Below are 25,500 nucleotides of genomic sequence, written 5' to 3' on the forward strand. Positions count from 1 at the left end.
TTCTTCACCTGCTTCCTCTGGGAACTGGAGGAGAGGTGAAAAGTTGTCCAGCAGGAACATCCTCCCGCACAGAGCCTACACAGACCTCTAAATAAAGACTCTCTTCTGCCACAGGCACCAACATCTGTGCGCAGAGCAATGGGGGCTGCCAGCAGCTGTGCCTCTTCCGGGGCAACGGGCAGAGGACGTGTGCCTGCGCCCATGGCATGCTCTCCGAGGATGGTGTGAGCTGCCGGGACTATGATGGCTACCTGCTGTATTCGGAGCGCACCATCCTCAAGAGCATCCACCTGTCAGATGAGAACAACCTCAACGCGCCCATCAAGCCCTTTGAGGATGCAGAGCACATGAAGAACGTCATCGCCCTGGCCTTTGACTATCGCTATGGCTCCAAGGGCAGCAACCGCATTTTCTACAGCGACATCCACTTTGGCAACATCCAGCAAATCAATGATGATGGCACAGGGCGCAAGACCATTGTGGAGAGTGAGTGCTGTGGGCTCCCCTCCTCACATCTTCCCATGTCCCCCGCTTTTCTGCTGCTTTTCCCAGTCACCTCTTCCCAAGCTCCCTCCTTCCTCACCTGGGGACTTTCTCCTTTCCTTCATTAATGCTTTGGGGGGAAGTGTTTTGAGTGATGACTGTTAAGGATTCAGCAGTGAATTTTCTACTGGGGTCTCTAGAAGAGACAACAGCTTGTGACAGAGGACTGGAAGGTAGTAAGGAGCAGTCTGCTGAGCTTGTTCTGTCAGGGAAGCACCTCTGAAAGCTCAGGCATGCACGTGTGTGTGCATTGCTCTAGAAATGAGGCACTGCAGCAAACTTTGGAATTGCTCTGTGTTTGCCTTTAACTTCTAAGACAGAACAGTGCAGCCTGAACAAACCTTGCCATAGCCTGGCCCCGTGTTTGCCTCAAAGCCCTTGGTTTGCACTTGATTAGTTTTATTAGCTCCTACAGCTGTTGGAAGGACCATGTCTGTTGCTTTGTGTCGCTAGGGAAAGCCTCAAGCAAGGGTTATAAATGTGCTCACTAATGACTGTATTTACATTTGGCACTTGAAATAGCTTTTATTACTGAGATCAGGAGAGCAGGTCCCGTGTCTTGTAGCTGGTTCATTAAACCTTTTGTTGATCATTAATGGGGAAGGAAGGATGGTGGAAGGTGTGTGGTTCAAGTTCGTGGACTGGGGCTCCAGAAGGAAGAGAATATTTTTCCCTGTTCTGTCATAGATCTTCGTCTCACTCTGGGCTCATCACTTTGTGCCTTGGGGCCTCTCCTCTCCCATCCTGAGGATGGGGAGACTTTTCTCTTCTTAGTGTTGCTGCAGGGGCAGCTGGAGGAGATGGAAGGTTGAGGGAGTCCACAGTGCCTGTTCTCTCTTCAGATGCTGTGCCCAGGCTCAATAGCTGGTTGTGCAGAGTGAGCTCCTGCTGCTCTCAGGCTCTCAAGATACACAAGTGCCACGATTTGTTTCGTGTCCTGCTGCTGAGGGATTTTTTTGGGGTGTAATTAAAAGCAATAATGTCAGGCTTCCAAAGAGGCCACACTAAATGTCACTGTTAGCACTGGTTGTGCAGGATGAGCTGGGATGCCCAGCAGGAGCAAGGGGGTGGACACAGCCCCAGGGCCGGGATCTCACCCATGTCCTCATCCTCCCCTCCTGCAGATGTGGGCTCGGTGGAGGGACTGGCCTACCATCGTGGCTGGGACACRCTCTACTGGACGAGCTATACCACTTCCACCATTACCCGCCACACTGTGGACCAGAGCCGCCTGGGGGCTTTTGAGAGGGAAACTGTGATCACCATGTCGGGAGACGATCATCCCCGGGCCTTTGTGTTAGACGAGTGCCAGAAGTGAGTGGCAGTCACCCTTGAGGCTGGGGCCAGCCAGCTGTGTCCATATGATCCAGGGCCAGTGTCTGGAGAGGCACCCCTCCTCTGGGTCGGAAATGCTGGTTCTCACTTCCCAAGCCTGCTGAGTTCTCCAAACGGAGGCTGTATCAGACTGGTGCCCCAGGGAGGAAGAGCCCCATGTCCCCCCATCCCTACACAGCCCTCCCTGGATTGCAGCCAGCACCCAGAAGCAGAGGCAGAAACCGCATCCTAATCCCCTTCTGTGGCACCATTGAGTGCTACCCTTCCCAGCTGCCTTGTTCATCTGCTCCTGCCCCCTTTATGTGGGGAACAATGACCCTATCCATCCCAAAATCCCTGGAAACTCCACAGTGATAAAGGGATGGGCCCCTACCATCTGCCAGTGGCTGGGATGAGTGGATCCAACATGCATGGAGAAAGGTGGGATTTTCAAAGGCATTTTGTATCTTTTCCCTTCCAGCCTGATGTTCTGGACCAACTGGAATGAGCAGCACCCCAGCATCATGCGTGCCACTCTGTCTGGTGCCAATGTCCTCATCATCATTGACCAGGACATACGGACGCCCAATGGGCTAGCGATTGACCACAAGGCCGAAAAGATTTACTTCTCAGATGCCACACTGGACAAAATTGAGCGCTGTGAATACGACGGCTCCCACCGCCATGTGAGTCAAGGCCAAACTCACTCTGACTCCCACACCGGGGACAGGGGAGAAGGGGGAGGAGTGCTGAGAGGCAAGTCCTGGACTGGGCAAAGCAGAATGGTTGAAGTTGGAAGGAGCAGAGCTGTTCCTGTGGCAAAGGGAAGTCAAGTCTTCCCTTGAGCTGACACACTGGGATAGGAGCTGTTTGGGATGATGCTGGGAACTATGTCCTGCAGCCAAGATCCCTGATGCTCATGGTTTGCCAATGTCTGGCAGGTGATCCTGAAATCGGAACCTGTGCACCCCTTTGGCCTGGCTGTCTATGGTGATTACATCTTCTGGACGGACTGGGTACGCAGGGCTGTACAACGAGCTAACAAATACGTGGGCACCGACATGAAGCTTCTGCGTGTTGACATCCCCCAGCAGCCCATGGGTATCATTGCTGTGGCCAACGACACCGACAGCTGTAAGAACACCGCCCCACACACTTACCCCCACATATCCCTGCCATACCTGGCCTCCTCTCAAGCTATGGTGGCTTCTCGAACCCCCTGCCAGACCATTCTGGCTCTTCTAGCCCTTCTCAGGCTGGAKGAAAGTGGAGTTTCTCCCACCATCTTTCCTGTCCTGTGATTACCTGTTAGAGGCTCTCACACCCTAAAGCCATGTATCCACCAAAGTCCGTTCATGTCCATCCAAGGCTGTAGAAGGAGAGAATTTGCCCCATTTGTGCTGTTCCCAGGGCATCCTCTTTATGAGGTGTGAGGAGGCTGGAAGCTCCCAAACTCGTGCATCCCTCCATAGCCCCCTTTTGAAGAGCTCGAGGGAGAGCCCAGACCTTCCCATTCCCCACAGGTGCATTAGGGGAAAGGGTTGCTCAGATGCTGTTCTGCATCTCTCCTAGGTGAGTTGTCCCCCTGCAGAGTGAACAATGGTGGCTGTCAGGATCTCTGCCTGCTCACGCCCAAAGGACATGTCAACTGCTCCTGCCGTGGCGAGCGCATCCTGCAGGAAGACTTCACCTGCAAAGGTGGAGAGGAAGTGGAAGTGGGGAGCTGGTGGGGATGGAGAGGGGAAGAGGAAAGATGCAGGAGGTGGGGGAGGTAGCCTGTCTCATCCCAGCAGAACTGACATTCCTCACCTCCCCCCAGCCCTCAACTCCACCTGCAATGTGCACGATGAGTTTGAATGTGGGAATGGTGACTGCATTGACTTCAGCCGGACCTGCGACGGTGTGGTCCACTGCAAGGACAAGTCAGATGAGAAGCAGTCCTACTGCAGTAAGGTTCCTCCTCTTGTTGCTTTGCTTGCACACCCACTCACGTGTGCATACACCCTACTTCGGCTGTCAGCTCTGCTGGTCAAAGCGAGCCAGGCCTCCTAGGTGGTCTCCTCACATCCATTCACTCTTAGCCCCTCTATTTGCTGGGGGCAGACTAGAGAGTGGGGTGCTGTGAGCTATCTTGAGGAGGCTGAAGCACTCTTCTAACACCAGCCCTTGCTCCTCAGCTGGGAGGGGTCTCTCTGCTGGGCAGAGGCCAAGCTTAACCTTCTGATGTTGCCAGCACAATGCAAGGGAATCTGTTTCCTGATCTTGCTCCATGTGGTTTCTCTGCTGCTGAAGGTCCCTGAGGAGCCAGAGAGCCTGAAGGCCCTTGCCCTCCCCTTGCCCTCATATTCTTCTCTCTTCTGCAGGCAGCCGCAAGTGCAAGAAGGGTTATCTGCATTGCATGAATGGCCGCTGCATTGCTAGTCGCTACTGGTGCAATGGCGTGGATGACTGCGGAGACAACTCAGACGAAGTGCCATGTAACAGTAAGCAGGCTGGCTGGCACTGTGCCAGCCCTTACCAGCACTCTGTCAGCTGTCTGGGACAGGGAGAGAGGCTTCAGGAGTGAGTTACCTTCAGCTTGACAGGATCATAGCAGAGCCAGGGCTTAGTAGAGTCAAGGTTAAAACCCTGGTTGTGCTGCATGTTCTGTGCACTAGTTTTGTAAAACACCCCCTGATAGCTGGGAAGAGGAACTCCTGAGAAGGGCAGTGCAGCAACTGAAGCTACTTAAAAATAGTGGTTTAATATCCAGGAAGAGCACAAGATGGTGGCAAGGTGSCATGTCACTGCTGCTGTACTCCTGAGAAAAGGGCACCCATGTGTCTCCAAGGGCAGCATCCTACCAAGGTGCCTGTTCAGAGCCACAGGTCTGCAGGAGCCTGTCTGCTTGGGTTAGAATTGCTTGAATAGCTTAGGAGCGCCTCTGTGCCAGGCCAGGCCCCCTCACAAAAGGCAGGTGAGTCCAGACATGGAAGGCAAAATTAATAAGTGAGAGAGGAACCAACCAGGAGGGGGGATAGACAGCTGGGAGTGCAGGTCCAAGGCTGGGCAGGGCTGCTGGGCAGAAGGCAGCATACTCACATGTGTGCCAGTGTGGCTGCAGTGCAGGCAGAGGGCCATGGGTGGCTGCAGCAATGGGTCCTGCCAGCCTCACAGCTGTGGGTTTCCCTGYGTTGCAGAAACGAGCTGTGCAGCCACAGAGTTCCGCTGCCGGGACGGGAGCTGCATTGGGAATTCAAGCCGCTGCAACCAGTTCATTGACTGCGAGGATGCTTCTGATGAAATGAACTGCAGTGAGTGACCCAGTTGCCATCCTGTCCCCTGTTGCCTCCCCACCTGTGACATTCCTGTAGCCTTCAGAGATGCTCGTGCCTTCTGTGCCTGCGGGCAGGAAATTCTGGGTCCTACAGCTTGCTTCAGGCTGTGGGACTTGCGTTGAATGGGAAGGAAAGGAGGGAGAAGGATCTTGGTTCAGATGCCATCAGCAGAGGCCGGTCCAGATTGGCCTGTGTGCTGGAAGAGGTACAGGTCCTCGCTCTTGCTACCAGCCCACATGCACAGTGCTCAGCGACTTGCTGTCTGACAGCTCTTTAGAAGCACTTAGCGAGGTGGTAGGAAATGTGTGTTGCCCCAGCAACACGGGGCTGCAGGAGACGCATGGGGCGAGATCAGCGTGGTGCTGGGGCAGAGTGGGCAGAGCTGCTCTCCAGAGGGCGAGGGCTTGTGCTGCTGCCCAGTGGGAGCTGAAGCAGAAGGGCTGTACCACAGGCAGGCAGCACCCATCACCGGGGAYGTTTGGTCTTGTTCCTTGCAGCCGCCACTGACTGCAGCAGCTATTTCAAGCTGGGAGTGAAGGGCACAACCTTCCAGAAGTGCGAACACACCTCCTTGTGCTATGCACCAAGCTGGGTGTGTGATGGGGCCAACGACTGTGGAGACTACTCAGACGAGCGCAACTGCCCAGGTAAGAGCGAGGAGAAGGGCCTAGATGAGCAGGCTCAGCGCTGCCCCAGGGCCCAGATGTCACATGAACTCACTGGCCAGCTGCTGCGCTTCATGGTCCACATCTGTTTAGGCAGTGGATGCTCTGCATCACARGGATCGCCTTGCTTTCCTGTGGTGAGGGGTGGTGTTGGGCACTGCTGTGCTACACCAGTAAAAAGCAGGTTTGGGGAGGAATCTCTCTGGGGTCCTGTCCCTGGGCCTGCATTCGGAGCCATTCTGGGCATGAAGATAGGTAGAGCTCCATCAGTGTCACCAAACTTACTGTTTTCCTCACAAACCAGGTGGGAGAAAACCCAAATGTCCAGCCAATTACTTTGCCTGTCCAAGCGGGAGGTGCATCCCTATGACCTGGACCTGTGACAAAGAGGATGACTGCGAGAATGGAGAAGACGAGACTCACTGCAGTGAGCGGCAGGGTGGGGAGAGCCAGGGATCCCCCAGGGTCATAGCAGGGCTGGCAAAAGCAAGGCATGCTGTGGGGGGAAGGCAGCAGCCGCTTCTTTCTCTGAAATCCCTTTGTCAAGGACCGGGGTCCAGATTCTTCACCCCTTTGTGGTCTGATTCCACGAACTGGGGCTTTTGCCTGTGACTGAAACAAATGTTCTTGCATGCTTGTTTAGTTGATACAGGCACATGTGTTTGCGGTTGTTTTGAGGGTGTCCCGCTGGGGTTCTGAGTTCTGTGACTTAGCTCACTTGATTTTTGTTTTTAGTTTAACCTTTCCCTGAGCAAACCTCAGATCATGGCTTCCCTCTAGAGCAGGGAACACTCCATCAGTCCTGCTCCTCACGTGCCCATCAACACTATATATGGGCCTTCACAGGGCTGAGTGAGCTCCATACACAGTGGCACCCTGAACTGCAGCCTGTGGGCTCAGCCTGGCTGCTCTGCACTGCAGCATCCTTCCTCCACGCTACCCTGCCCTAACATCCTCCTCTCCCCTGCCAGACAAATTCTGCTACCCCGTGCAGTTTGAGTGCAACAACCACCGCTGCATCTCCAAGCTGTGGGTGTGCGATGGGGCAGATGACTGCGGGGATGGCTCTGATGAAGATGACCGCTGCCGTGAGTCACTCAAGCCCCCAATCTGACCTCTGTCTGTTCATGCCTGTGATGTTACCCCCTCGCCAAGATCCAGCCTCTGCCCCTGCCTACCCCTACCGTTGCCTTTCTGTGCCTGGGCCCTGCTGTTCACCTGGACATGCACCGTGGGGACACACAACCCCAGCGTGCGGGTTCTCCAGCAGCCTAACCACCAGCCTTTCTGTCTGTCCCTCCTGCAGGACTGACAACGTGCAGTGCTGGATCCTTCCAGTGCCCAGGCACCTACGTGTGCGTGCCGGAGCGCTGGCTCTGTGATGGAGACAAAGATTGCACAGACGGCGCTGATGAGACCCTGGCTGCTGGCTGCTGTGAGTCACCTGGGCTGTGCACGGCAGGGTGTGGGGAGCTGCTGCAGTGGAGCCAGCACCTGCATGGTGGCAGAACAGGGGCCTTATCCTGCCCACTTGCCACCAGGCTCACAGTGGGGATGTACAGTGCTGTGGTCACAGCACACTTGGGTATGGGGACCTTTGGATGCCTTTCCCATGCTGCAAGGGGGGAGAGAGTATCACCTCGTGGTGCAGTAGCTGAAGGCACCCAGTTGCCTGGTTCCTGTTCCTGGTCAGGGACTGTGGTGCAGCCCCCTGCTCAGATGGGGAAGCCGCACAAGGGAGGCTCTGTTCTGTGTGGGTGCCTCTGTCCCATCCAAGCTCCTCTGAGCCCAGAACCCTGAGACAGCTTTGGGGAGCTGGTGGGAGAGCTTCAGCCTGCCCTATGGGCCACTGGAGCGGGTGGCTGACAGCAGTGCCTCATTGCAGTGTACAACAACACGTGTGACGAGCGGGAGTTCATGTGCCGAAACCGGCAGTGCATTCCCAAGCACTTTGTCTGTGACCATGACGACGACTGCGGCGATGGCTCAGATGAGTCTCCAGAATGTGGTGGGTGTTCGTGGGGCAGGGGGATGCATCTTCTGCAGCACTGGCCCTGGTGGCCCCTTGGGATCTCCTGGGCTTGGAAATGGGACCCTGGAGGGGGAGGCAGCAGAGCATCTGAGGGGGTTGGAAGTGGGGAAAGATGAGGGATGCAGAGATGGGGCAGCAGACACAGGCTCTGAGCATGACTAGGGAGACAAAGCCACACAGCATTTGTCTTTGTTGGTGCATGCAGCCCTGCCGCGAGGAAGCTGAGCCTTGGGCACCCCACCAGGGCTCAGTACCTGTGGCACTTGCCTGAGCCACCACCTACGCTGCCCACAGAGTACCCGACTTGTGGCCCGCATGAGTTTCGCTGCGCCAATGGCCGCTGCCTCAGCAACAGCCAGTGGGAGTGTGACGGCGAGTTTGACTGCCATGACCACTCAGATGAGGCGCCCAAGAACCCGCGCTGCACCAGCCCTGGTACCTGCAGGGTAGCAGGGGTGAACTGGCGGCCTGAGAAGCTGCCGCTGTGCTGCATCGTGCCTGGTGGCCCTAACGTCTCCCTGCCCTTGCAGAGAACAAGTGCAATGACTCGTTCTTCCTGTGCAAGAATGGCAAGTGCATCCCGGAGGCCCTGCTTTGCGACAACAACGATGACTGCACAGATGGCTCCGATGAGCTCAACTGCTTCATCAACGAGTGTCTCAACAAGAAACTCAGTGGCTGCTCCCAGGAGTGTGAGGACCTCAAGATCGGGTACAAGGTAGGGGCCTGGTCTAGCCTCTTGGGCAGAGGCAGGTGGCTGGGGGACACCCTTGCGTGAGGGGTGCTTTTCTCCTGCAGTTGGTGTCAGGCAATGTGCATGCAAGCAATCCTGGCTGGTGTCTGTGTGCTGCTCTCACATCTTCAAGCTCTCTGTGCCTGAGCCCACTTGTCCCACAGTGATGAATGTCAGGCTGCAACATGTCCCTGGATGTATCTAACAGCTCCTGKTTGCTTTCTGCAGTGTAGATGCCGTCCTGGGTTCAGACTCAAGGACGATGGGAAGACGTGCATTGACATCGATGAGTGCTCCACCACTTACCCCTGCAGCCAGAAATGCATCAACACACTGGGCAGCTACAAGTGCCTCTGCATAGAGGGCTACAGGCTCAAACCTGACAACCCCACCAGCTGTAAAGCTGTCACAGGTGAGAGCCCAGAGAGGCATTAGGGGTGGAGATGCTGTTCTAGGGACTGTGGGGTGCTGCCAGCACTGGAGCAAGCTGTGGTGCTCTGCAAGGGGATGTAGCTGCAGCTGCTACAGGAAGGAGGAGCAGGGAGGCATAGAGGGAACCAGATCTGGGTGCTACTGGATGCAGGAGATCTGCCCATGGCCCTTCTGTGACATCTCTTGGTTTCCCTGTGCAGATGAAGAGCCCTTCCTCATCTTTGCCAACCGGTACTACCTAAGGAAGCTCAACCTAGATGGCTCCAACTACACCCTACTCAAGCAGGTACGAGGCGAGTGAGGGCACCGAAGGGTGGCACCAGCCCCGGGGCCAGGCCCCACTGCTGGCATAGGGGCCTGGTGGGGGTGAAACTGGCAGCGTTGGGAGACCAGAAGGGGGAATGTGAGTTAGGGTCTTGGCTTCTGACACAGATGATAGGTCCTGTATAAATAATAGCTCTCACTATAAATACATGTTAGATCCTGTGTAAACAGTAGCTTTTCAGTAGCTGACCTTTATAAGGTAATATCTACACAACAGTTGTCTGTAAATGCCTTTAACTTCTCCTCTGCTGAGGCTGGGAGTTGTGGCTGGGGCCATCATAGGGATGTCTAAAGCACCTGCAACAGCAGCTTAAGCTGCTTTAATGCTTCTCTTTCCTCCCAGGGACTGAACAATGCGGTAGCTCTGGATTTTGACTATCGGGAGCAGATGATCTACTGGACAGATGTCACCACACAGGGAAGCATGATCCGCCGCATGCACATCAATGGGAGCAATGTTCAGGTGGGCAGCCAAGGAGGCCTCACTAACACCTGGGCCTCTGTTCCTTATCCAGCTCCTGTGTGGCAAGACTGTCCAGACTGAGGGGGACCAGGACTGTCAGGACCAGGACCGCCATGCGAGAGGGCGCAGCCCTGCTTTGGGGTCACCATAGGACTCAGAGCATTAGCCCAGTTCAAATGAGGCCTCCAGAGGAGGCCTTTCAGGACCATCCCAGTCAGAAATAGTCTCTGTGCTGCCCCAAAGCAGTGGGGCAAGAGAGACCATCTCCCAAGGGGTGAAGGAAGGGATGAGGCAAGGGAGTAGGGCACAACCACCTATGAGACTGTGCCCAGAGAAGGGGGACGTTGTTCCTATTCCTGAGGGACCAGGGCAGGATCTGGTTCTCCCCATCCAGCCCCAACACATGTGTTTTCTCTCAACAGGTTCTTCACCGCACAGGTCTCAGTAATCCTGATGGGCTGGCTGTGGACTGGGTGGGAGGCAACCTGTACTGGTGTGACAAAGGTCGGGACACCATCGAGGTGTCGAAGCTCAATGGTGCCTACCGCACAGTGCTGGTGAACTCGGGCTTGCGCGAGCCCCGGGCGCTGGTGGTGGATGTGCAGAATGGGTGAGAGCCTCTGGGACCTACCTCTTTATGCCAGGACAGAGCTGGTGGCACTTCTGCTGTTTTGCTGGTGGGCGGCTAGTCCTGGGGACTGAGAGACAGGACAGTTTCCTCCCCACCTGCAGGACACCCTGGTTCCTTTTCCTGCCCCTTTTCCCTGCCAAGTGGCTGCAAACTTGGCCCATGCCTTCTGCTGTAGTTCTCTCAGTTCAGCCACGCGACCGGCTGAAGGATGTGGTTTGGGCTGGACTCAGCCTCCCTCTACGGTTCTGTTCTCCTCCCTAGTTACCTGTACTGGACAGACTGGGGCGACCACTCCCTGATTGGGAAAATTGGCATGGATGGCACCAACCGCAGCGTCATTGTGGACACCAAGATTACATGGCCCAATGGCCTCACCCTTGACTACATCAACAGCCGAATCTATTGGGCTGATGCACGGGAGGACTACATTGAGTTTGCTAGCCTGGATGGCTCCAACAGGCACACGGGTGAGAGGGCCAGCAGTCCCAGTCCCCTTCGCACCTCCATGGGAGTGCAATTTTTGGTGTGATTGTGGGGCTGGGAGCCAGGACTCCTAGGTTCTGTCCTCGGCCCTGGTGGCAGCTGCCTCTGGAGCTCCCCTCTGCAGGACATTTGCTTCTGGCTGAGCTGGCCCTGGAGGGAAGCTATCCTATGTGTAGCTGAGGGCRAGCTGGGAGGAATGGGCTGGGGCAGCCTCTCAGTGGGCCACCTGCTCCCCTTTGCAGTCCTGAGCCAGGACATCCCGCACATCTTCGCGCTCACCCTCTTTGAGGATTTCATATACTGGACTGACTGGGAGACTAAGTCCATCAACCGAGCTCACAAGACAACAGGTGCCAACAAGACACTGCTGATCAGCACACTGCACCGTCCAATGGACATCCACATTTACCACTCCTACCGCCAGCCTGATGGTGAGCTGCCAGCCTGGGGCTGGACACAAGGGTCTCTGGTGGCCCTGGCCCTGGGGAGGAGCCCTGGGCAGGAAGGCAGGAAGCAGGGGCTGAACACAGTGTCTGGGGCTGGGTAATGCCAGTTTGGGTGGGGAACAGATGGGTGATGTCCATGGTGGGATGGGAGGTGCAGTCAAAGGTTCATGCACTATTCAGAGGGTATTTTCTCCCTGGTCTGACTTGCAATTCTCTCACTGCTACCTCCCCAGTTCCCAACCATCCCTGCAAGACCAACAATGCAGGCTGCAGTAACCTCTGCCTCCTATCGCCGGGCGGGGGACACAAGTGTGCTTGTCCCACCAACTTCTACTTGGGCAGCGATGGCAAAACCTGTGTCTCCAACTGCACAGCCAGCCAGGTACCAGCCTTACCTGCCCGGCTGCAATGCAGCAGCAGGGCTGCCTGAGTCCTCCTGCATGTGCAGACATACTCCCTGCAAGCACACATCACCAGCTGGACCTGCACTGGAGCACCAGTCCCTCCTGCCAGGCTCCCATAATGCTGCAGCAGCTGTGCAGCTGCCACGGCTTCCCTGGCATGTGCGTGCTTGCACACACCCTGGATGTTGATAGGCACATGCCTTCTCCTGACATGGGCAACATCTCCCTCCTGTGGCCCTTAGCAGCACGTACAGACTGCGGTGGGTTGGGGCTGCCCCATCTCCCACAGGGAGCCACAGTTGCCCCAGTTCTGGAGTCCCACTCCATTTGCAGCTTTCCTCCTTCCCCAAAACTCCAGAGGCTGTGTAGGGTCAGGTCTGGGTCAGGCATGAGGGCACGGTTTATGTCCCCAGCTGGGCATCCTGTTCCAGGCTGCCCTCACAAGCTGTCTCTCTGTCCCAGTTTGTCTGCAAGAACGACAAGTGCATCCCTTTCTGGTGGAAATGCGATACCGAGGACGACTGTGGGGACCGTTCAGATGAGCCCGAGGACTGCCGTGAGTGCAGGGCAGGGCACAGAAGGGATCACCTGACCAATGCTGCCTTGTTCTACCAGCCAAGCCCCATTTTGGTGCCTTCAGAAGGAGTRTAACACTGCAGCTGTGATAAGGGGAGAGCTCTCGGCACTGCCCGCAGCTAGTGTGGCTCTGCTTGGGGAGCAGGTCCCAAAAAGCCCTACTGCTGCACTGGCGTAGGCAAGCATTACTCTTTACATGTCCTCCCTCCTCAGAACAGATGACAAGGAGGGTTGCCCTGGCCTGGCGCTGGCCGCATTACCCCATTAATGAGGCTGAGCAGCACAGCGGAATACCATGCTTCCCTGTGTAGGAGATTGCCCCATGGAAGACAGCAGCCTCCTGCTGCTCTCTTGTAGAAGAGCTGTCCTCTGTCACCTAGTGCTTTGTGTGGTGTTTGCACAATCCTTGCTGAGGACCTCAAAGAGGGAAAGTGGGAGGTTAAGGTTTTCCCTGAAAATGTTACTCTGAGCAAATATTTCATCCTGTCTTGCTCTCCCCATAGCCGAATTCAAATGCCGGCCAGGACAGTTCCAATGCTCAACTGGGATCTGCACCAACCCAGCCTTCATCTGTGATGGGGACAATGATTGCCAGGACAACTCAGATGAGGCCAACTGTGGTAGGTTCTCCACCTCCCCCCTGCGACCCTTGGACCCTGGCGGGGCTGCAGCATCTGAGGAGTGAGGTAGAGATGCTCTGTGTCTCAGCTTCTGACTATGTTGCCTCCCTTCCCAGATATCCATGTGTGTCTGCCCAGCCAGTTCAAATGCACAAACACCAACCGCTGCATCCCAGGCATCTTCCGCTGCAACGGTCAGGATAACTGTGGTGATGGCGAGGATGAGAAAGACTGCCGTAAGTGGGGAGCTGCTGGGTGTATGAGGTGTGAGGAACATGCACGATTAGGGGTGAGGAGTTCAGTGCTGCATCAGATTTGTGTCTTTGCATTTAGCCTTCTCTTTCAGGCTGGCCTGATCCCTGCTTTCTGAGTGATCCTGTCCCTAGGCAAGGGACTCTGTTATCACCATTGCACCTTAAAGTATCTGTCCACCTTCACCCTGTTTCCCCTGCAGACACTGCTGTTTCCCATTTTGTAGTGGAAACCGAATGCTTAAATCCCTCTGTGACCAGTTCACATATTTGCTATGGGTTTGCACTATCCTGAACCATCTGTTCACAGCTGAGGGATATTGTTGCTGTTTCTTCCCCATCTGCCTGCAGCTGTTCTGGCCAGTGGAGCAGACAGGAGAGAGTCTGCTGGGGCTGTCATAGGGCTCCCCTCCCTTCCCCTTGTGGAAACGAGTCAGCAGGCCTGGCCAGAGACTTTCTTGTGATGCCTATCTTCAGTGGGATGGTTTCGTGAGGTAGCTGTTGGCAGAACCTGTCTGCGCTCACTGCCTGTCCTGACTATTTCTTCCTCTTCAGCGGAGGTGACTTGTGCCCCCAACCAGTTCCAGTGTGCAATCACTAAGCGTTGCATCCCCCGCGTCTGGGTGTGCGACAGGGACAACGACTGCGTGGATGGCTCAGATGAACCTGCCAACTGCAGTAAGAAGCCTATGCATGGAGAGTGACAGGGTCTGGTTGCACTGATGCCTACAGCTGCCCTGCAGCTCGTCAGCTGTGTGCATCCTTCCCTGTGGGATCCTGGCAGATCTGCACATGGTGCAGGCAGGGGGTGGCACTGGCTCTGCCTGGGTCTATCCCATTGCGATGCTTCTGCTGCCTCCCCTCCTGGAGGGGGGCACAAACAGTTGGGGTCTTACTCAGCTGTGCAGACAGGGATGCTGCACTCGGCTCCAGTTGCTGGGAAAAGCTATCTGTGAGCCCTGGAGGGCAAGGAACTTTTCTGGCTAGTGCGAACTCTGCCCCTCCACTCCCCATGTCGGTGATATCTTGTTTCTCTCCTGCAGCGCAAATGACATGTGGCGTGGATGAGTTCCGGTGCAAAGACTCGGGCCGGTGCATCCCAGCGCGCTGGAAGTGCGACGGGGAGGATGACTGTGGGGATGGGTCTGACGAGCCGAAGGAGGAATGCGGTGAGCCAAGCTGGGGGCCAGGGAAGATGAGCCACGAAGACATCTTGGGTCCCCTCTTCCCTGACAGCCAAGCTGCTGCTGCTGTCTGTCCCAACAGGGACAGGTGCTCTGGCACACAAGCTGGGGTGGAAGGAGGCTTCAGCGAGGCAGCAGCTGGGGAGCAGCRCAGCTTACCCCTCGGCCCACCATGTGCAGGTGGCACTGATGCTGTCGTGTTCCCCCTCCTTGCAGACGAGCGCACCTGCGAGCCCTACCAGTTTCGCTGCAAGAACAACCGCTGTGTGCCAGGGCGCTGGCAGTGTGACTATGACAACGACTGCGGGGACAACTCAGACGAGGAGAGCTGCAGTAAGTGCTGCCTTTGCTGGCTGGAAGGAGGAGGTGTGGAGGAGAGCGGAGCATTGCAAATCTGCTGCGGCACTCTGCCAGCTCCGTGGCCCCACTGGTGTGGAGCAGGGTGCCCCGGGCTGCTCTGGGGGCTGCATAGCATTCTCCGCTTGGACAGAGCTAGGGTGGTGGCTCTAACCCTAACCCTAGCTGGTCCCTCAGCAAAGGGTCTTAAGTTCCCCAGCTCCTGGCAGTTTGATGGAAGGTTTGGAAGTGGTGACAGGTAACAGGGAGGCAGCTAATCCCAGCACCTTCCTGGGCAGGCTGTGTGCAGAGCGGTTCAGCCCATTGTGCGGTTGCACTCACCTGCTAAGCTCGCAGGTGCTGCTCCCGAGGCAGCTTATGTGGGCTTGGCCGGCAGTGTGATGGAACAGACCTCATTCTGGAACTGATTTTCTTTAGACCATCACCCTGTGGTTTGGCTCCAGCTTGGTAGGCAGCATTGCCTGAAAAAGTTTGCCTCTGTGAGTGCACTGCCTTTGGGAGGGGAGTTGTAGCCTGTCTGGAACAAGCTGAACCTAAGTCACAAACCTGGACCTGGACAGCTGGTTTGGAAAGTGGTGGCAGGCAGTCAAGTTGCTGCCCCTTAACGAGTTGCTACTCGTTAGCAGGGCTGTGCCAGCACTTGTCCTGCTGCACCGCAAGAGGCGGTGGTGGTGCCCATGGCCGGGGGGCTCTCATGGCTCTGCTGGTGGACAGGGACTCACTCTGGTTGCTCCACAGGGGCACAAACCACCTACGGAGCATCACTGGGCTCTTGATCCCAGCTCCTGGGGGCTGGGTGAGGCTCGGCTCCTTCCTCCCACCCCTAGCTGCCCCCCCACCTGCCTCTGTCTCCCTCTAGAGCGTAAATTCTTTTCTTTTCTGTTGATTTCACGTTGTGTTTTTGAGTTTGTGCCATTTCACTTCATCTTATGTTTTTCTCCATTTTCACACTGTCGTTATGGGGCGCACAGAGGTAGGTTTCCGCCAAAATCTTTTAATTCCATGTACAATCTCTTTAAAATAAGTGAATACAATAAACTAGAGGTGAGGGCAGAGGGGTCGGGACTGGATCAGCCCTGATGGACTTGCACCAGTGTCCTCCTGTGCTGGGTCCGTGTCAGGAAGGCTCCAGCACTGCTGCCCTTGCACGGCTCATGCTGAGCTCCAGAATCTGCCCCATCCACCCCTCTCTGCTCTGGCCGTGGCCCTCGCCCACGCTGCTGTCCCATCTCTGCCACGCCAGCGGGCTGGGCTGCCTGGCCCGCGCCTCTGGGGAAACGGGGCACGGACGAGCGGGAGGGCAGGGGAGCAATGACAAGGGAGCAGACGGGCAGCAGGGACGTGGGACTAATGCTGCCTTAGGGGGATGACACAGGAGGCAGTGGCCAGGATCAAGCCTTCCTGGCCATACTGTCCCCCCATGACCCCCATCTCCCTGAATGGAGCTGGAAACCCTGCAGTGGGGAGGGAAGGGAGCTGGGAGGCAGAATAGCCATGCCCTCTCTGGCAGCTCCCCCAGTCCTGCTTGCACCCCAGCCTGTCCCCCATGCCACTGGGTACCTGGATGTCTGTGTTGGCCTGTGTCCCTCCAAACTCTTAGCCAGAGAGTCCTTGATTGTCCCCAGTGGCGCCGCATGCTCACAGGCTCGCCCCTCTGCTCTGTGTTCCCCAGCGCCCAGGCCCTGCTCAGAAAGCGAGTTCTCCTGTGCCAATGGCCGCTGCATCGCAGGCCGGTGGAAGTGTGATGGGGACCATGACTGCGCAGATGGCTCCGATGAGGTATGGTGCTCTCAGCCACATCCTCAGCCCTTGTCCTGCCTGGCACTGTGGAGGGCCTGAGAGCCCATTCCAGGCTGCATTCCCACTGACCTGCCACATCACCTGCCTCCCTCTGCAGAAGGACTGCACACCCCGTTGTGAGTTTGACCAGTTCCAGTGCAAGAACGGGCACTGCATTCCCATGCGCTGGCGCTGCGATGCTGATGCTGACTGCATGGATGGCACTGATGAGGAGAACTGCGGCACTGGGGGTAATGCCAATGTGTCACGGCTCCCTTTTGCCCTCTGTGCTGATTGCCTTCCCTGTCTGTGTTCTAATGTCTCTGGCGCTGCTACTGGAAGGGCTGCAGGGTCTGTCACAGGGCTGCATGTCTGCCTGTGCATCCGTTGCCGCCCACCGGCGGGACTGTAGGAGCAGCGGGGACAGCTGACATGCAGTGCACCGACATGCCAAGCCCCAGGTTATTGGGGGAAGCTCTGCTCTGTGTCTGTGTCAGCACTGCTCCCCCAGCCCCCCGTGTGTGCACACATGAGCACACGAGCCGTTCCGAGCCCCGCAACTGTGCATGCCATAGGGGCTGCAGTCCTGTGGGTGCTGCTGCGCCCCTGCGATCTGTGCTCACTGATGGGCTGTGTCCCCCTGTCACCTGCAGTCCGCACCTGCCCGTTGGATGAGTTCCAGTGCAACAACACACTGTGCAAGCCACTGGCCTGGAAGTGCGACGGGGAGGATGACTGCGGGGACAACTCGGACGAGAACCCTGAGGAGTGCTGTGAGTGCCACTGTGCTGCCCCTGCCCCCTGTGCAGGGCTCTGCCTGCGCCCGCCAGCCAGCACCCGGCCTGGGGCACCCGCTGGCTGGCCACAGGTGCTTGCCCTCTGTCCCCAGTCCCATGAGGGGTGGTGGGGACCCCGCAGCGCTGCCAGGAGCCTGCAGGCCAGGATGTGCAGGGGCGGCCCATGGAGAGGGCAGAGTTTCTGCGATGCTGGGCTGGGGCTGGGGCTTGGAGCAGCGAGAGCCGGTGGGGAGACGCAGGGTGCTGGCGTCTCACTTACCGGGGAAGGGGAGGGCTGATGCCCCCCCCCCCAGTGGAGCTGAGTTGGCGGCTGGGAGATACTCCCTGCTTTTGTCTCTGGAGCCCGTTTTTGGTCATGGGACGGGTCTCTCCGGAGAGCAGGCAGGGCCAACAGCGGTTCTAGATAAGCGCGACAGCCTGGCTCTGGCGTCTCCTTTCACCGTTACCGTTTGTTTCTGTTTGCCGGTGCAGTGAAATTCCAGTGTCCCCCCAACAGACCGTTCCGCTGCAAGAACGACCGGGTGTGTCTGTGGATTGGTCGACAGTGCGACGGCATCGACAACTGTGGCGACAACACCGACGAGAAGGACTGCGGTGAGTGGGGGTCCACTGGCCACACAATGCCAACAGGCGACAGCAGCTTGTGGCTGTCCCCGGGCTGCTGTTGGTGAAGCCCTGGGTTGAGTGCCAGCATTTGGGCCTCAGTTTGCTCAACTCTTCCCATCCAAAACCTGGGGGACCAGCTCAGGCATCCTGGTTCCCAGCCCTGTTGGGTCCCTGCTATGTCTTTTATGTACCATTCTCTGCCTGCTGCTCTCGTGGGGCGGGATACCTGGGCTGGGGCTAGCTCCCCTTCTGCCCCAGCTCGCGCCCACTGCCCTGTCCCTCCACAGAGTCCCCCACAGCCAAGCCCAGGAGCTGCAGCCAGGACAAGAATGAATTCCTGTGCGAGAACAGGAAGTGCATCAGTGCCAGCCTCCGCTGCAACTTCTTCGATGACTGCGGGGATGGCTCAGATGAAGAGTCCTGCTCCCACGGTGAGTGGGGAGCTGGTGAGGGCCCGTGCTTGGGGTGTGCAGCAGGGAAACAGGGAAGGTGCAGGCACTGATATGATGTTCCGCCGCAGATCACAAGTCCTATGACTGCATGACCAACACCACCATGTGTGGGGACGAGGCCCAGTGCATCCAGTCACGGTCCACCACGTACTGCACCTGCCGCAGAGGCTTCCAGAAGGTGCCAGACAGGAATTCCTGCCAAGGTACTCCCTGCCTCTGCTGTGGAGGACGTAGGGTTGAGCCGCCAGATTTATGGTTGGTTTTCACCCATAAGGTGTGTCTTCACAAATGAAGAGTATGTGGGGAGTCAGATCTGATGTCCTTGTGGCAGAAATGCGATGGAGATTTCTCATGCTGAGTGGGGGGAGAGTGGGAAAGGGGGGGAGCGAGGGGATCGCTGAGCCCTGCTTAGCACAAACCAGCTCCCAGGAGCCAGGACAGACTGTGTTGCATTTGGAGGCACCTGCCTGATCTCCCTGGTAACTCCTGTCCTCTGCCCAGATGTCAATGAGTGCCTGCGATTTGGGACCTGCTCCCAGCTCTGCAACAATACCAAGGGCTCCCACGTGTGCAGCTGTGCCAAGAACTTCATGAAGACAGACAACATGTGCAAGGCAGAAGGTCAGAAGGGATTGCATGCTGTGCATGGGGGTGCACCAATCTTGAGTGCATCCACGCCTCCCCACAGGATCCAGCTGCTTTTTCCTCCTTGCCACCTCTTCTCCCTACAGTGCTCCTTGCCTGTTGCAGGGATGCCAGGGCATCCTGCCCTTTGGGATGCTAAGCCTGGCACTGTCAAGGGAAGGCACCACGTCCTGCCTTGTGCCCTGCCAGTGTGTCCTGCCCTGGCAGAACAGGCCGAGGGGGGTGCCAAGCTCCTGGTGACCCAGTGAGGCTCCTTGCCCAGCCCTTGCTAACAGCTCCTCCTTTGCAGGCTCAGAGCATCAGATCCTGTACATTGCTGATGACAACAAGATCCGGAGCATGTACCCCTTCAACCCCAACTCAGCCTATGAGCCAGCCTTCCAGGGTGATGAGAATGTGCGCATTGATGCCATGGACATCTACGTCAAGGGCAACAAGATCTACTGGACCAACTGGCACACTGGCAGGATCTCGTACCGCGAGCTGCCTGCCTCCTCCGCTGCCTCCACTGCCTCCAACCGCAACCGGCGCCAGATTGATGGTGGTGTCACCCACCTCAATGTGAGCTCTACTCAGGGCCACAGTGGGAGTCACCCAGGCCGCCTGTGGAGGCTTCTCCTCCTTGACCTCCCCCTCTTTTCTGCTCTTTCCAGATCTCAGGGCTGAAGATGCCTCGGGGTATTGCTATCGACTGGGTTGCTGGGAATATCTACTGGACAGACTCTGGGCGGGATGTCATTGAGGTGGCGCAGATGAAAGGCGAGAATCGCAAGACGCTGATCTCAGGCATGATCGATGAACCCCACGCCATCGTAGTTGATCCGCTTAGGGGGTGAGAGACTCAAGGGCTTGCTCCCTTGTCCTGTACCCTGCCCTCACCCAACTCTTCTTACCACAAGACCTTCCATGGTGGCACATCTCTGAGCCCCAGTGTCACTGTTTCTTTGCCAATGTGAGCTGTGCGTGGTTGGAGTTGGCTGGCCTGTTGCATTTCCCTTCAGCAGTAACTGTAGAATGGTGTTGGGAGAATGAACGAGGGCCTTTCCTCTGAGGGGGCACTGGACTACTCTGCTCTCCCCTGCCAGCAATGACCTGCTGCATCCTTTGCAGGACTATGTACTGGTCAGACTGGGGCAATCACCCCAAGATCGAGACGGCCGCTATGGATGGGACACTGCGGGAGACCCTGGTGCAAGACAACATCCAGTGGCCAACAGGTGAGTAAAGGCTAGGAGGAGCATGAGGGGTGGAGGTGGGCGATGGGAAAGATGTGCAACCAGGCTGGGGCCAGAAGGCTTGACTAGGGAGCCAGAACTTCTGGTCTCCTCTGAGCTCCACAAAAAGAGTGAGTGTATGGCAACAGGGGGGCAGTGCAGGTGCTCCTCTACTGGCCCTGGGGACAGCAAGGACTACAAGCAGGCTGTGGTCCCCCTACTTCACTGCTGCATCTGCACCTGCACCCTCAGGGCTGGCTGTGGACTACCACAACGAGAGGCTTTACTGGGCTGATGCCAAGCTCTCCGTCATCGGCAGCATCCGGCTCAATGGCACTGACCCTGTAGTGGCCATCGACAACAAGAAGGGTGAGCAGGACCCCTGAGACCCACCAGCACAGCAAGGAGGAAACAGAGCTGCCTGAGGGGTGATATCTCTGGGATGTGATCCTCCCATACCCCCAGTTTCCCCATAGGCTCCTCGGGGCCCCCATGACCTGGGTTGTGCCACGTGTGCCCGGCACCTTGGGGGCACGGCAGACCCCCAGCACTGGGCTGAAGATGCCCAGCAGACAGCAGCAAGGGCTGCTCTTCCTCATTAAATGCTCTGCAGCAGGAGTAGAGCCTACTGGCACTGCTGTAGACCCAGTCTCAGCACAGGCAGAAGCCTCATATGGGTGGAGACCCTTGTCAGCCCTGTCCTGCACAAGGAACAGCCAGCCATGCCATTTGCTCCTGGGTTATCTCTGACCACGTGTTCTCCGTTTGCTGCTCCAGGGCTGAGCCATCCGTTCAGCATCGACATTTTTGAGGACTACATCTATGGTGTCACCTACATCAACAATCGTATCTTCAAGATCCAAAAGTTCGGGCACAAGTCCGTCACCAACCTGACATCTGGCCTCAATCATGCCACTGATGTGGTGCTCTACCACCAGTACAAGCAGCCAGAGGGTGCGTGCCGGGCCTGGGCACTGGCTGATCCCAGTATGGCTTGGGGATGCCAGGGGCCTTGTCTCCAAGCTGGGGGAGAATGAGGGTTCTGGGGGGCCTCATCTCTGAGGCAGGGTAGGATGGGGTGCCAGAGAGGCAAGGGGAGCTCTGGCAGAGCTTTGGAGTAAGAAGAGGCTCAGCCATGCGTTTCCCTGCCACAGTGGGAGGGCATCCTTGGGGAGGCCAGGAGTGCTGGAGCAGGATGGAATGATGGGGGGAAGCTGTCCAGGTATTAGGGAAAACTGCTGGCTGGCAACATGGGGCTGTGGGTGCGTTGCGTTGGCTCACCCTGCCTCTTGCCCCACTCCCTTGCAGTGACCAACCCCTGCGATCGCAAGAAATGTGAGTGGCTGTGCCTGCTCAGCCCCAGCGGCCCCGTCTGCACCTGCCCTAATGGCAAGCGCCTGGACAACGGCACCTGCGTGGTCATTCCCTCACCCACCATCTCACCCGTCGGTAGGTGCTTCCTGGGGTCCGGTGTGGGGCAGTGTGGCCAGGAGTGGCGGCTCCACTCACCCGGCCCCTCTCCCTAGTGCCCACCACAGACACGTGTGACCTGGTCTGCCTCAACGGGGGCAGCTGCTTCCTGAACGCCCGCAAGCAGGCCAAGTGCCGCTGCCAGCCTCGCTACAACGGGGAGAAGTGCCAGATCGACCAGTGCTGGGATTACTGCCAGAACGGGGGCACGTGTGCTGCTTCGCCGTCTGGTGAGGCTGGGCGACGGAGTGGGGGTGACCGGGGCACAGCAGGGCCAGGCAGCAGGTTGACAGCTCTGTCGCTCCACCAGGCATGCCGACATGCCGCTGTCCCACTGGCTTCACGGGGCCCCGCTGCAACCAGCAAGTGTGCACTGACTACTGCCTGCACAACGGCAGCTGCACCGTCAACCAGGGCAACCAGCCCAACTGCCGCTGCCTGCCCACCTTCATCGGGGACCGCTGCCAGTACCGTAAGTGCTGCCACCTGCCTATCTGCACGTGCCCAGCGAGCAGTTCCTGGGCAGTGGGGCACCCAGGGCTTCCTGCACTCCTGGATAATCATGTTTCTTGTGCAAAGCAGGGGGAACTGCCTGCGCAGGGGCAGAGGCGCGACACTGTGGGTTCACGGCCGCTGGCACATGCGGGGCCTGCCCCATACCCTGACGCCTGCTGTCCCTTTGCAGGGCAGTGCTTTGACTACTGCGAGAACGATGGCGTGTGCCAGATGACGGCCAGTGGCACCAAGCAGTGCCGCTGCCCACCGCAGTTTGAGGGCAGCCAGTGCCAGGACAACAAGTGCTCCCGCTGCCAGGAGGGCAAGTGCAACATCAACAAGCAGAGCGGAGAGGTCTCTTGCGTGTAGGTGCCGGGGGCAGCAGAGGGCTCTGGGAAGCAGGGCCAGGGGGYGCAGGGCAAGTGGGGTGCCCTGGGTGCCGGCTGATGCTCTCCACCCTGCAGCTGCCCAGACGGCAAGGTGGCCCCCAGCTGCCTGACCTGCGACAACTACTGCCTGCATGGAGGCACCTGCACCGTGGGCGACAAGACGCGGCTGCCTGAATGCCTGTAAGCAGGGCCGGGGCGGGCAGGCAGGCRACCTGCAGGGGCTGCCTGGCACGGGGGAAGGACTTTCTCCTTCCCCCTGGGTGGAGGGAGCCTGTGACTGCCGCCTGCCCCATGCCCCCTCTGCCCCACATGCAGCCCCGACCCCACAGCCACCCCTTCCCTTTCCCCCTGCTAACCATGCGGCTCTCCCGCTCTCTGGCAGGTGCCCGGCAGGGCTCACGGGGCCGCGCTGTGAGGACTTCATCGTCAGCGAGCAGCAGAGCAGCCGTGCGTAGGCAGGGGGCTTCCCAGGGGCCACCGAGACGCACTCGGTGGGGCGGGGGGTGGCTTCTCATGTGGTTTTTTGGTTTGCCCAGCACCCGCACCATGCGGGCCTGGCTCTGATGGTGGGGAGAGCTGGGGCTCTTCCTCCGGCGTGCTGCGTCTCTCACAATCAGACACGGCACGGGCAGTGGGGCGGGGGGGGGGAGCTGTGTGGCACCGTGCACCCACCAACAGGCACCTGCACCTCTGACCCCACAGGAGCAGCCTCCATCATCATCCCCATCCTGCTGCTGCTGATCCTGATTGCTGTGGTGGCCTTTGTCTGGTACAAGTGGAGGATTAAGGGGTGAGTTGGGGCAAGGGGCTGGGAGGGGGCATAGCGCCAGAGGGAGACCTGTGCTGCCTGGCTGGTGCAGTGCAGGCAAGCCCTGGGCGGAGAGATGGGAATGTCCTTTGCCCCTCTTGGTGCCCCCCAGCACTCACCCCGTTCCCTTGCCCCYAGTGCCAAGGGCTTCCAGCACCAGCGGATGACCAACGGTGCCATGAACGTGGAGATTGGGAACCCCACCTACAAGATGTATGAGGGGGAGCCCGACGATGACGTGGGCGAGCTGCTGGATGCCGATTTCGCCCTGGACCCAGATAAGGTGGGCCATGGTGGGGTGCCCCATGTGTGGGGTGGGGCTGGCAGCGCTGGGAGCTGGTTGCTGGTGCTCGCCTGTGCAGGGTCCGGCACCCACAGGGGCAGAGGGTGCCTCCAGGGACGGCTCTGCTGGGGGAGACATGGTGTCTGTCCCTCATCCGATCTCCTCGCCCTCCTCTCTGCAGCCCACCAACTTCACCAACCCTGTCTACGCCACGCTGTACATGGGTGCCCACAACAGCCGCAACTCACTGGCTAGCACCGACGAGAAACGGGAGCTGCTGTCGCGGGGGGCGGATGACGAGCTGGCCGACCCCCTCGCATAGGGTGGGGATGGGACGGGATGGGCCCAGCAGGGGGTYGGGGGGAGCCGAGAGCCACTGTATAAATGTACAAATGAAGGATTATTACTTTTCTATGTGAGCAGTATTATTACCTGTATATTCCCTGGTACTGGGCCCCAGCACCCCTCATTGCCAGATTCGGCTTTGGTTTATTTTAAATCTCTTTCTGTGGGCCCCCCCTCCTTTCCCCCATGGCGGCCATGGGCCAAGTTGGCGCCAGGGAATGGGGATGGCTTGGGAGTGAAGGCTGGATGGGCAGTGTGCTGCGGAGCTGTGTGATGGGGACGGCGAGGGCTGGGCACTGCACGCTCGACGGAGACAAGGGGATACTGCAAAAAGCAGGGCACAGGCAGCAAAGGGTCCAGGCAGGAGGGTGCAAAGCTCAGGGGCTACACCCTCCACTCTCCTCACCTCTGTGCTCCGTCTTCCCTCCCTGCCTCCCCTCCACATCCCTGCATTCCTCCATCCTCTCCCCATCTCTTCATCCTCTCCCTGTCCCTGCATCCCTGCTCATCCTGGCCCTCCTTCCCTTTTCCCCTCACTGCCTCCTTCCCCCTCACTTTTTGCCCTCCTCCCACCCCTCCTGTGTGGCCTCTGTGCCCCCCTGCCACCTTTCTTGGCTCCCCTCTTCCCCCTTCATTTTGTGGCATTTTCACCTGCCCCTGCTGCTGGGGGGGCACCTGGTGAAGCCCCTGGCCTGGCCACTACGGCCCCGCGCTACGGCTTGCCTGCACCTCGCCCGCTCTCCAACATGCACATTTTTTTAACAAGAGAAAAAAGAAACACACTCAAAAAAACTCCAAAACAACAAAAAAAAACATGAAAATGACCTAGCTTTTATAGTAGAAATAAATAAACGCATGTGGGGGGAGGGCAGGGGGCAACCCTATCCTTTTATTGGGGGGAAATGTTTTAATAATTTTTGCTGGATTACTTTACAACTAAACAAAACAGATATTGTTATAAATAAAATTTTTAAAAACTGAAGAGCTGGCTGCTGGTTGGGGGGGGCAGAGGTGGGGGGCGGCAGGGGCTCCCAGGCTTTCACCTCAGTAATGCTGCTGGTGCTACCAGGCCCTGGGTCCCGCCAGCCACAGCTGTGACCGTGCTGGCCCCTGGCTCAGGACGCTGCTGCAGCTGGAGCCACGGGCTGCCGCATGGCACGTGGCCCGTGCTTGTGCAAACAAGCGCGTGAGTATGTGAACTAGTGGGCGTTCGTTAAACTCAGCTGGTGCTTGTGTGACCTGGCAGGTGCTTGTGCAAAGAGGTGAGTGCTTGTGCCTGGGTGGGTGCTCGTGTGCTCCTGTGAACCAGCGTGTTCACATAACCCAGCGGACGCTCAGGTGAGCCAGTACATGCCCGTGCGACCTGGCAGGCACACACAGCACAGCGGTGCCCATGCAAACAGAGCACGCATGCGACCAGGTGGGTGCAGGCACGGGCGCTG

The 25,500-nt window shown here is 57.9% G+C and overlaps 1 protein-coding gene across 1 annotated transcript in view; it reads left to right on the top strand.

Moving 5' to 3' along the window:
• Positions 1 to 25,040, top strand: part of LRP1 (LDL receptor related protein 1) — an 82,721-nt gene extending 57,681 nt beyond the window's left edge. Inside the window, exons 42-90 of the mRNA XM_085316197.1 lie at positions 115 to 486; positions 1,668 to 1,857; positions 2,339 to 2,543; positions 2,799 to 2,991; positions 3,430 to 3,555; positions 3,677 to 3,805; positions 4,221 to 4,340; positions 5,037 to 5,150; positions 5,672 to 5,821; positions 6,144 to 6,278; positions 6,811 to 6,927; positions 7,146 to 7,274; positions 7,725 to 7,847; positions 8,166 to 8,306; positions 8,402 to 8,589; positions 8,833 to 9,016; positions 9,237 to 9,322; positions 9,704 to 9,823; positions 10,246 to 10,433; positions 10,716 to 10,921; positions 11,180 to 11,368; positions 11,617 to 11,765; positions 12,250 to 12,343; positions 12,867 to 12,983; positions 13,100 to 13,219; positions 13,790 to 13,912; positions 14,278 to 14,403; positions 14,635 to 14,751; positions 16,448 to 16,554; positions 16,673 to 16,805; positions 17,208 to 17,327; positions 17,823 to 17,945; positions 18,245 to 18,388; positions 18,478 to 18,612; positions 18,911 to 19,030; positions 19,344 to 19,615; positions 19,708 to 19,886; positions 20,165 to 20,271; positions 20,521 to 20,637; positions 21,046 to 21,222; positions 21,577 to 21,717; positions 21,795 to 21,968; positions 22,049 to 22,210; positions 22,424 to 22,598; positions 22,698 to 22,802; positions 23,005 to 23,069; positions 23,325 to 23,412; positions 23,569 to 23,713; positions 23,895 to 25,040. Coding sequence (XP_085172323.1) covers positions 115 to 486; positions 1,668 to 1,857; positions 2,339 to 2,543; positions 2,799 to 2,991; positions 3,430 to 3,555; positions 3,677 to 3,805; positions 4,221 to 4,340; positions 5,037 to 5,150; positions 5,672 to 5,821; positions 6,144 to 6,278; positions 6,811 to 6,927; positions 7,146 to 7,274; positions 7,725 to 7,847; positions 8,166 to 8,306; positions 8,402 to 8,589; positions 8,833 to 9,016; positions 9,237 to 9,322; positions 9,704 to 9,823; positions 10,246 to 10,433; positions 10,716 to 10,921; positions 11,180 to 11,368; positions 11,617 to 11,765; positions 12,250 to 12,343; positions 12,867 to 12,983; positions 13,100 to 13,219; positions 13,790 to 13,912; positions 14,278 to 14,403; positions 14,635 to 14,751; positions 16,448 to 16,554; positions 16,673 to 16,805; positions 17,208 to 17,327; positions 17,823 to 17,945; positions 18,245 to 18,388; positions 18,478 to 18,612; positions 18,911 to 19,030; positions 19,344 to 19,615; positions 19,708 to 19,886; positions 20,165 to 20,271; positions 20,521 to 20,637; positions 21,046 to 21,222; positions 21,577 to 21,717; positions 21,795 to 21,968; positions 22,049 to 22,210; positions 22,424 to 22,598; positions 22,698 to 22,802; positions 23,005 to 23,069; positions 23,325 to 23,412; positions 23,569 to 23,713; positions 23,895 to 24,035 — 7,181 coding nt within the window. The 3' untranslated portion in view covers positions 24,036 to 25,040. The remainder of the gene's footprint in view (positions 1 to 114; positions 487 to 1,667; positions 1,858 to 2,338; positions 2,544 to 2,798; positions 2,992 to 3,429; positions 3,556 to 3,676; positions 3,806 to 4,220; positions 4,341 to 5,036; positions 5,151 to 5,671; positions 5,822 to 6,143; positions 6,279 to 6,810; positions 6,928 to 7,145; positions 7,275 to 7,724; positions 7,848 to 8,165; positions 8,307 to 8,401; positions 8,590 to 8,832; positions 9,017 to 9,236; positions 9,323 to 9,703; positions 9,824 to 10,245; positions 10,434 to 10,715; positions 10,922 to 11,179; positions 11,369 to 11,616; positions 11,766 to 12,249; positions 12,344 to 12,866; positions 12,984 to 13,099; positions 13,220 to 13,789; positions 13,913 to 14,277; positions 14,404 to 14,634; positions 14,752 to 16,447; positions 16,555 to 16,672; positions 16,806 to 17,207; positions 17,328 to 17,822; positions 17,946 to 18,244; positions 18,389 to 18,477; positions 18,613 to 18,910; positions 19,031 to 19,343; positions 19,616 to 19,707; positions 19,887 to 20,164; positions 20,272 to 20,520; positions 20,638 to 21,045; positions 21,223 to 21,576; positions 21,718 to 21,794; positions 21,969 to 22,048; positions 22,211 to 22,423; positions 22,599 to 22,697; positions 22,803 to 23,004; positions 23,070 to 23,324; positions 23,413 to 23,568; positions 23,714 to 23,894) is intronic.
• Positions 25,041 to 25,500: the final 460 nt, after the last annotated feature.

This window comes from Rhea americana, unplaced genomic scaffold (assembly GCF_003343005.1).
Source record: "Rhea americana isolate MKP2758 unplaced genomic scaffold, rheAme1 scaffold_457, whole genome shotgun sequence".
In the NCBI taxonomy this organism is placed as follows: domain Eukaryota; kingdom Metazoa; phylum Chordata; class Aves; order Rheiformes; family Rheidae; genus Rhea; species Rhea americana.